At 50.4% G+C, this 9,634-nt stretch overlaps 2 protein-coding genes across 3 annotated transcripts in view; one reads left to right on the top strand and one right to left on the bottom strand.

Moving 5' to 3' along the window:
* Nucleotides 1–208: 208 nt before the first annotated feature.
* On the top strand, nucleotides 209–4,391 carry TUBB2A (tubulin beta 2A class IIa). Its single transcript, XM_028122877.1, has 4 exons — nucleotides 209–392; nucleotides 1,640–1,748; nucleotides 2,097–2,207; nucleotides 3,137–4,391. Exons 1-4 carry the CDS (start codon nucleotides 336–338, stop codon nucleotides 4,195–4,197), a joined length of 1,338 nt encoding a protein of 445 aa, XP_027978678.1. The 5' UTR covers nucleotides 209–335; the 3' UTR covers nucleotides 4,198–4,391.
* Nucleotides 4,392–4,915: 524 nt separating this feature from the next.
* The window catches only part of BPHL (biphenyl hydrolase like), a 36,533-nt gene continuing 31,814 nt past the window's right edge, over nucleotides 4,916–9,634 (bottom strand). For both annotated transcript variants that reach the window (XM_028122913.2, XM_028122914.2), the window contains exon 7: nucleotides 4,916–5,226. In XM_028122913.2, the coding sequence (XP_027978714.1) occupies nucleotides 5,127–5,226 (100 nt within the window). In that variant the 3' untranslated portion in view covers nucleotides 4,916–5,126. The remainder of the gene's footprint in view (nucleotides 5,227–9,634) is intronic.

The following is a 9,634-nucleotide window of genomic DNA, read 5'->3' as shown; positions in this document are numbered from 1 at the left end:
GCGGGCTGGGCCGCAGGCCCCGACACCACCCTTGGCGGCCGGACGCCAGGGCCGGGAGCCCTCTCGCGAGCCAACAGGCGCGGAGCCGGGCCTGAGCGCCCCCGCACCTCGCACCGCGCCCCAGCTCCCCCTCGCGGTGCCGCAGTCTCCGCGGCACCGCCCCCAGCCCCGCCCGCCATTACGTCATCGCGGGCCAGGCCGGGGAGGGGGCGACTGCCCCGGTATAAAAGGCGGCGCTGGGGGGGCGGCGACTGGTCTCTGCTGCGGAGTCCGCCGGTCGCGCCGAGCGCACAGCTACGAGGGCCAACGCCACCACCCTCTCCGCAGCCGGCACTATGCGTGAGATCGTGCACATCCAGGCGGGCCAGTGCGGCAACCAGATCGGCGCCAAGGTGGGCGCGCCGCCGTGCAGGGTCCAGGGAGGGGGCGGCAGGCCCCGAGGGTGCCGACCCGGGTCGGGGGTGGCGGGACCCCAGGGTGCGGGCCAGGGCAGGGGCCGGGGGGAGGTGGCGGCCACCCGCCGGCCCCGGTGGCGCGTTCTCGGCGGGGCCGCCGGGCGGGGCCCAGGAAGCCACACAACCTGCCACGATGCTCGCGGCGACGCAGTGGGGTGTGCCTTTAATCAAGGCCCTGCGAGACGTGGTTGGCATTTTCGTAGGTGTATTACTCTCTAGAATTTGGATAGGGAGAGCGGTCATATTAATCCAGTGGCATCATGTGGAATTTAATTAGTGAATTTTCCTCTATACTTTGAATGAAAAAAATGCACTGTCATTGGGGTGACATGCTAGAGAGGCTTCTTGTTGGGTTTCAAAGACGGGGATTTAGAGAACTTCCCTAATATGAGCACTCTCGACATGATAAGACATAGTGTCGGAGTCTGGCTTCCTGTCTGCGAGGCGGCAGGTGATGTCCCCGGCGCTGTGACTACCGACCGCAGTGGGCGAGGCAGGAGCCAGCCTGGTGCAAGGCTGTGGGCGGGCGCCTGGACAAGGACGTGGTCTCTTTCACAACCGCCATATTGCCCACCCCAACCTCCCCGCCCCCTTTCCTGCTGCAAATTCACAATGGAGCCTGTGCCCTCACCGTGCCCAGCTCTACCCACTGTCCCCGGTTGGGCTCCCAGACTCCTCCTGCCTGCCCTTCCCCACCCACCCCTGCCGTGGGCAGGGGCGGCAGGCCCTCTGGATGTCAGTGGCCTAAAACTGCTCTGCCTGGAGGGCTGGGTGGGGTTTGCACCAGGAGACCTTGATCCCTGCAGGCAGTTGAGGGGTGGGGTCCAAGTGGTCCTTGGTCCTGGCAGGACCCACCCATCCGCTGGGATGCAGTGACATTCAGCCCTGCCTGGGGGTGACGGCCCCCCAACCTCCATGGCTTTCCCTAGAAGGGCATCGCTGTGCCCACCCTCCTCGTTCAGTGCCCTTCCCAGCTTTTCAGTCTGTCGCCATCATATGGCCGATGCTCTGCGGATTTCCAAGCCCCTCTGCAGCAGCCCCTGGAAGAATGGGGGGTGCAGCTCTAGGACTCCTTCACTGGCTGACCACAGTGGCCGCTGTTCCAAGCACATGAGAGGGAGAAAAGAGCCATCCTTAACCCATATTTAGGATGCCAGCCCATCATGTGTTTTTTTTTTCCCCAGTTTTGGGAGGTCATCAGTGATGAGCATGGGATCGACCCCACTGGCAGTTACCATGGAGACAGTGACTTGCAGCTGGAGAGAATCAACGTGTACTACAATGAAGCTGCTGGTGAGTACTTGAATGTTTTTGCCCAGTCAACCTTGCTTTGCATACTGTGGCAGATGGAACGTACTAGGACAGACAAATGACAAAGATGTGCTTCTTGCATTCGTTTTAAATGTCAGCTGCTAAAAACGACACGTTCTGTAGCTCCTCACGACTCCTGCACGTTGGCCATGACTAAGCATGCCGTTATCTCCTCTTCTGAGGCAGAAAACACCTCTATTCGCTCACTTTTGTCTCAGATGCTAGAATGTTCTCTAATGATTCTGCTGTGAAAGGAGCATAGAGCACAGCCTTGTCTGTGATCCCTTTGCCCGCTGCACATCTAAGGCCAGCCGGCTCTGTTCCCCACAGGTAACAAATACGTACCTCGGGCCATCCTGGTGGATCTGGAGCCGGGCACCATGGACTCCGTCAGGTCTGGACCATTCGGCCAGATCTTCAGGCCGGACAACTTCGTGTTCGGTACGTAGTCACGATCAATGGCAACTGGCTCAGTGAGTCTCCCTTCTCAACACTGTGGAAGTCAGAGATCTTAGTGCTGAATGCCAAGGTGGAGACTGTGTGTCCGCAGAGAGCCCTGGGTCCTGGCCTAATTCCGCGTAATCCTGGGGCGGCCACTTCTCTGGCCCCTCTCTGGGCAGTTCAGAGAACAGTGTCAGCCTCCAGTGGGCCCCTTCGCTCCCCCCGACCACCCCCAACTACAGAGCAGCCTGTGACAGGTGAAGAATACAGAGCAGTGACTAACCTTCCAGCAGGAGTTGATAGGCTGCTGGTGACGTCAGAGGACCAGGGCCAGCAGGTAAGCATGTCAGGAAGCCAAAGGCCAAAGGCACAGGTTATGACCAGACGTGGGGCCAGCTGCTTGGAGCCCATCTTGTCTTCGGATCATATTGTGATGCCCTTGACTGTTTATGGTACCTAATGTAAATATTTACACAAGATTCCTGTCCCTAATTTTAAAACCAGTTGGGTTTTGGGATGCCTGGGTGTCTCAGTTGGTTAAGTGTCTGCCTTCGGCTCAGGTCATGATTGCAGATTCATGATCCCTGAGTCGGGCTCCCTGCCCAGCAGGGGAGTCTGCTTCTTCCTCTGCTGCTATTTGTGCTCTCTTTCTCACTCTCAAAACAAAAACAAAAAACAAAACAAAAAACCAGCTGGGTTTTGTCAAACCATTTTCCTGATCAGTTAATAACTCCATCTGAACTAAACTTGCTTTTTATCCTATTATGATGTCTAGTGTTTTTGAGGATCATGGTTATATAGACAGTTTTCCATAGGTAAAAAAGGTATCTAAAAGAGAAGAATCTGCAACTCTTAAGATTAGTCTACAAATGACAGAAATTGGAATTCCTAATGTTTTAGTGTCTAATATTCTCCTTTCCCTCTGGCAGGCCAGAGTGGTGCGGGCAACAACTGGGCGAAGGGCCACTACACAGAGGGAGCCGAACTCGTGGACTCGGTCCTGGACGTGGTGAGGAAAGAGTCAGAAAGCTGTGACTGTCTGCAGGGCTTCCAGCTGACCCACTCGCTGGGGGGCGGCACGGGGTCCGGGATGGGCACGCTGCTCATCAGCAAGATCCGAGAGGAGTACCCAGACCGCATCATGAACACCTTCAGCGTCATGCCCTCGCCCAAGGTGTCCGACACGGTGGTCGAGCCCTATAACGCCACCCTGTCGGTGCACCAGCTGGTGGAGAACACCGATGAAACCTATTCCATCGACAACGAGGCCCTGTACGACATCTGCTTCCGCACCCTGAAACTGACCACCCCCACGTACGGAGACCTCAACCACCTGGTGTCGGCCACCATGAGCGGCGTCACCACCTGCCTGCGCTTCCCGGGCCAGCTGAACGCCGACCTGCGCAAGCTGGCCGTGAACATGGTGCCCTTCCCGCGCCTGCACTTCTTCATGCCCGGCTTCGCGCCGCTCACCAGCCGCGGCAGCCAGCAGTACCGCGCGCTCACGGTGCCCGAGCTCACGCAGCAGATGTTCGACTCCAAGAACATGATGGCCGCCTGCGACCCGCGCCACGGCCGCTACCTGACCGTGGCCGCCATCTTCCGCGGCCGCATGTCCATGAAGGAGGTGGACGAGCAGATGCTCAACGTGCAGAACAAGAACAGCAGCTACTTCGTCGAGTGGATCCCCAACAACGTGAAGACGGCCGTGTGCGACATCCCGCCGCGCGGCCTCAAGATGTCGGCCACCTTCATCGGCAACAGCACGGCCATCCAGGAGCTGTTCAAGCGCATCTCGGAGCAGTTCACGGCCATGTTCCGGCGCAAGGCCTTCCTGCACTGGTACACGGGCGAGGGCATGGATGAGATGGAGTTCACCGAGGCCGAGAGCAACATGAACGACCTGGTGTCCGAGTACCAGCAGTACCAGGACGCCACGGCCGACGAACAGGGGGAGTTCGAGGAGGAGGAGGGCGAGGATGAGGCTTAAGAACTCAAATAAATCGTGCATCTTTAGTGAACTTCTGTTGTCCTCAATCAAGCATGGTCTTTCTATTTGTATACTATGGTGCTCCGTTTTGCCTCTGTCAGAAATTCACACTGTTGATGTAATAATGTGGAACTCCTAAAAGATTACAGTATTGTCTAAGATATCTATACTAATAAAAAAGCATGTGTCCAAAACCGTGTGGTCTCTAATTTCATTTCAGGCAATTTTTATTCTTTCACTGAATGCTTAAATGTTTCTGGGTTTAGTGACTTTAACAAACTAGGATTTCTGCTGTAACGTTTTTAATTAATAGCTTTTCTGCTGTTAGTGAAGACAGATAAAAAGTTTTTCATCTTCACTGGCCCAGAGTATTAAAGTAAATGAATCCGGGGAACATGTGGAGGAAACAGAGATTTAAGGACAAAGCAAACCTTCCTACCGTATTTGCTGTAGTTCCAGCAACCCTTATGAAAATGTAGTATCAAGGGCCCTAGGCAAGGATTTTCTTCTGTTTCTCTACTTTGAACAATGTGATAAATTCAAGTAAAAAGACCAGTGAAAGCTTATACCGCTCAGATAAAAGGAACAGCATGATTCTAGATTCAAGGTATCCTGAAATCAGTCATAAATACTCCAAATGCTTCACCTAAGATTCACTGGCAAGAAAGTAAATCAGAATCAGAATTCAATTTTTAAGCCAATAGTAGACATTCACAACTTTAATGTTAAAAAAATCAGCTTTAATTTTTGTAGCACTTAGAGCTGGAAGACGTTTTAATATGTCATTATTTCTATTTGACCAGGAGCAGTTTGCAGGGAGGAATAGAAAGCATGGGAAGGCAGGTGAGCTAAGGAGGGACTGCAGTGTGTTTCAAAGGCAGCAACAGGCTCAAGCTCCACAGTAAGGAATCCCCGGGTCCCTGCTGTTCTCAGGGGCCTTTTCCCAGTAAGAAGTCTTCTACTAACTTATTGAATTCATCTGCAAAATGTAGATGTAGGTTGTGCTTGCCTTCTCGTATCAGATGCAACCTAAAAAAAAAAAGTTTGATTAATGGCACACCATTTAAAACTCACCCTTTCCAACATTTCATGAAAATCTGAAGTGAAAACCTGCCCCATCCTTTTTTTTCATGATGACTATTGGGGAGGAAAGGTAAGGTACATAATATAAACTTTCCCTGATTATAGACGTAAGGGTGAGAGCTTCTTGGGGCGTTTACCACCAACCTGGGGGTTGACTAAAGAGAGCACACACATTGTATTTGGAATCTGGAACTGTATCATGTAACACATGGTTTGACTTCAAATCTGAGAGTGGGGGATGTGATTTGATCATTACTTAGGGGGGAAACAACCCCATTTTAATAAGGTTGATTTTAAGAGAGAAGGTTGGAAAGCCAAGAAAAATACGAAATGTCCAGAATCCACTGGATTGGAACAGGTGAGCTTCCTGGGGTATCCTAGAGTGAAAGCCCAAGTCAGAAATCACGGCCCCCAGCAGCCTGTCATTTAAGGGTCAAAATCACCCTGTCACTTTTGGAGGATTCAAGAAGTCTGAATATTAGCCAGCAGACAAAGGGCACGTAAGTGTTCCTGGGGACCGTGGGGGCAACTGGAGCTGGCCTCAGCAACCCTTTGTGCATGTCTTGTGGTGAACCTCACTGTATTCCTAAGACTTCTTTCATAAGCTTTTGGTCAAACGTGGCTGGTTTGCAATTTCTTGAATATAGGCAGTCTTCTTTGAGTTCTACAGTTTATTTATTGGCTGTAAAAGTGCAGAAATAAAGTGTTAAAGCTTCTAGGATATAGGCACAAGTTCAAACTGTTTTGTCTAATAACAACGACATTAAATGGATCCTATTGGGGCAAAATGCCAGTTACTACACCGCCTAATTCTCTGACCTTTCAACAACTGGGGGTTGAGAGCTCTAAGAACTTGAGGATGTGTAGGGAAAAGGAGCCGGGGGATAGAGCTGTCCTTGGACAACATCGAGCCTCCCTGCAACTCAACCACGTGGGGCGTGGGGTAGATACACAAAATAATCTACTTGAAAGAAGTAGATTGTTGGCATCTTTCTGAGGCCCTTGGGAGAACTAATAATGCCATTCATAATAGAACACTCCAAATTCAGTTTTAATGCTATTCAGAAAAAAAAGGATCAACTGCACCAACTCCAAAGGTAGGATCCCACTTGCCCCACAGGAGCAGGGCGTGCAGGGATGCTCGGGGCCTCCATTTTTAGAAGGCAGAAAATAACCAGCAGCCAAGGATACTGAGGTCATAGAACAACGTGTTTAGGCTAAACTGCATCCCCTAATGTGTGCTAAGCTGAACTCTGAAGCAGAGGGACCCTGACCTGCCAAAGCTGGACGTCTTCTTTGTGGGTAGCCAAATTGGTTATCACAGGGCCTACCCCATTTCTACAATTTGCTCAGATTCCCAACAAGGAAGGAGAGACACCAGCTGTGCATCTCTTCTTTTTAGTCTCAGTGTATCTGCACTATTCCTATGGTAATCTCTGGGTCTTAGGGAAATAAACACTAGGTCCTCTTCATAAAAATATGGGAGGCCTGTTTTCAGGCATCTACATTCAGAACTGCACTGGACTGTGGATGGATGGATGGATGGATGGATGGATGGATGGATGGATGGATGGATGGGCTATAAAGAAAATTGCTCTTCTTGATACATTTTGGGGGTCATTTCAAGGTCCTTAGTATATCTTTATCCTTTAGGATTCACTATACTTAAAACCTATCATGTGAGAGGCGCCTGGGTGGCTCAGTCGTTAAGCGTCTGCCTTCGGCTTGGGTCATGATCCCAGGGTCCTGGGATCAAGCTCCGCATCGGGCTCCCTGCTCCATGGGAAGGCTGCTTCTCCTTCTCCCACTCCCCCGCTTATGTTCCCTCTCTCACTGCATCTCTTTCTGTCAAATAAATAAATAAAATCTTAAAAACCTATCATGTGTTCCTCTTTGGGAACAGTCCTCTGGACAAGCATAAATATATAGCTGTCAGGGCAATGTTGCGATATACTGCTGATGTAGATTCTTACCCAAATAACAAAAGGAACTAATCACATGCTCCATGGAGGGTGGTTTTCAAACAATCACATTTTCCAGGAAAATCAGTAGCAAGTCCCCCACCATCAGACACATAGTGCAACTGGAAATGTAGGGGCCTCTGAGGGGACAAATATAAATTCCTCTTTCCCGGGGCAGGTTCCTGCCTGCATTTGGCACCTTCAGAAAAAGATTTGATTCTAGATCTTTTGAGGAGCTAAAATGTGTCTGATCCCACAGTGTACATTCAATGGTCACTTTACCTCTGCTTGGGAAGAGTCCTTCTAGGATGCTCCTTACAGATGAGGTGGCCAAGGACAAACACGCTGGCCCCACCATACTACCTTTCCTTCCTCAGTCTAACCTTCAACAGCTTTCAAATTAAGCTGTGAGAACTACAGACAGGAGCAGCCCATAAGTAACATGCCGTAGCATTTTTTTCTTCACCTTGGATGTGATAAAACTCTGGTGGTATATGAACCCCTAAAGTTGCTAGTCAAGTCTGTGAGCATTTTTGTTTTAGTTGAAAACCAAAGTAGGCTGCTGGTTCTGTGTACCTGGATCTCTTCCACGATGACAACTGGACAGCCATGTGGCTAACAGGGAGGCCTGGTCACTTTCAGGCATTTCTTCCAAGGCCATCCAGACCTCACTGCCAACAACATCCCCTTTTAATTCTTTATTCTCAGGCACCTGGGTGGCTCAGTCAGTTAAGCGTCTGACTCTTGATTTAGACTCAGCTCATAATCTCAGGGTTGTGAGATGGAGCCCTGCGTCAGGCTCGATGCTGGGCATGGAGCCTGCTTGGAATTTTCTTTCTCCTTTTTCCCTCTGCCCCTTCCCCCACAGTCACTCTCAAATAATTAATAAATTATATTTATACTTATATAAATATAATTTATACATATATATATATGTTCTTAATTCTCTGCTCCTTTCAGAAAGCCCAGTGGGTGGGCCACAATACCCTTCAAGCTGGTAAAATGGGGGTGTAGAGCATGGCCTCCAAGCCTGCATCCTCTCCAGCAGGCTCTCCTCCCCAGCCCAAGAGCCGAGCAGATGTTTGGGAAAGGGAAGTAGACTTCTGGGAAGTTCCTTCCCTCAAATGCAACCATATCTCAAGCATTAGAAAGAAACCAAACTGCCTCAGCGGCTGCTTTTCTGATAACACCACAGCAAGGAGTGGACCCTCTCTGGGCTGTCCAGGTCTGCCAGACTGATGCTTTTAACTCGTGTGTAGAGAAGCAAGCCCTGCCAAACCTGCGGGATGACAGGGGCCACGTTGGGGCCTTCTGACCAGACTGAGAGCTCTGAGTCACAGCTGAACGTAATTGGAGGTGATACCATAGGGTTAAAGGCATGGGCTGTATGGGGTCAGGATGTGTCCTGTCTAATCAATGTGGGATCCATGCTGGCAAGTTATTTCATCTTCCCAGGTCACACTTTCTCATCTGGAAAAGGGGGACAAGTAACAGCATCTACCCCACAGGATTATTCCAAAGACAAAATGAGATAAGGCACACAAGGCACATCGCACAGGATCTTTGGGCACACAGTGAACAATAAATGTTTTCTATTATTTTCTTATTCTATTTGAGTCACACTTTAGCATATGCAAAAGTCCTCACAATGGTTCTAATTATGGACAGCATTGTTAATGAAATGCTCTGACTTGGGAGCTTAATTTATTTACATTTGGCTAACATAATCTACTCCAAGTAGAAGAGTCTCAAGAGAGATTTTACAAGATGTCATGGGTAAGGTTTGTCTAGAAAGGAGGAGACCCCATTCTCTCTAAAATACAAAGGACTCGGCTTTGTAAGGACGAGGCTAATCCTGTTTGCTGTTCGTCCTGTAACCCGACCGTAAGTGGGGTCTTGAGCTGACTGCTTTCCCTTCAACCACAGCAGCAAGCAGCTAGGGATGAGGAACCAGAAGCAGCCTGGGAGGAGGAAGGGATGGGGAGAGGTAAGAGAAATCACCTGGGGCAGTCAGGAGAGGGGAGGGCAGATATTCCCTCCCCCATCCCAAGGCTAGAGTTGGTCCAGAAATGGAAGTCAAGGCAGCCATCCCTCCTGCACTGTCCACCTCCCCCCAGTAACCTGGCTCACTCTACCAGAGAGCTGAAAACAATCCTTTGTTTTCCATATTTCCATTGGATGGAATTTCCAATCCTCCATAATTGCATGAGCCAATTCCTTATTCCATAAAGTAAACCAACCTCCGCGTGTGTGCGTGTCTGTTGTGTGTATCCTATTGGTTCTGTTTCTCTGGAGAACCCTAATACCCCCATACACCTATCGGCATGAACCTCTGTCACCTAGGTCAGTTCGTTCCAGCTCCTCCTGGCCTACACCAGAGGCCCTGGGCCAAC

Source organism: Eumetopias jubatus, unplaced genomic scaffold (genome assembly GCF_037043125.1).
Source record: "Eumetopias jubatus isolate StellerSeaLion01/CBP00866 unplaced genomic scaffold, mEumJub1_p1.0 scaffold_6, whole genome shotgun sequence".
Taxonomy (NCBI): domain Eukaryota; kingdom Metazoa; phylum Chordata; class Mammalia; order Carnivora; family Otariidae; genus Eumetopias; species Eumetopias jubatus.
This window is presented reverse-complemented; position numbering and strand designations above follow the sequence as displayed.

Excerpts from the sequence above, each read along its gene's own strand:
- TUBB2A (XM_028122877.1), top strand. The coding sequence starts at position 336 with ATGCGTGAGATCGTGCACATCCAGGCGGGCCAGTGCGGCAACCAGATC. Across the intron at positions 393-1,639 it reads GCAACCAGATCGGCGCCAAG|TTTTGGGAGGTCATCAGTGA; the intron begins GTGGGCGCGCCG and ends TTTTTTCCCCAG. Across the intron at positions 1,749-2,096 it reads GTACTACAATGAAGCTGCTG|GTAACAAATACGTACCTCGG; the intron begins GTGAGTACTTGA and ends TGTTCCCCACAG.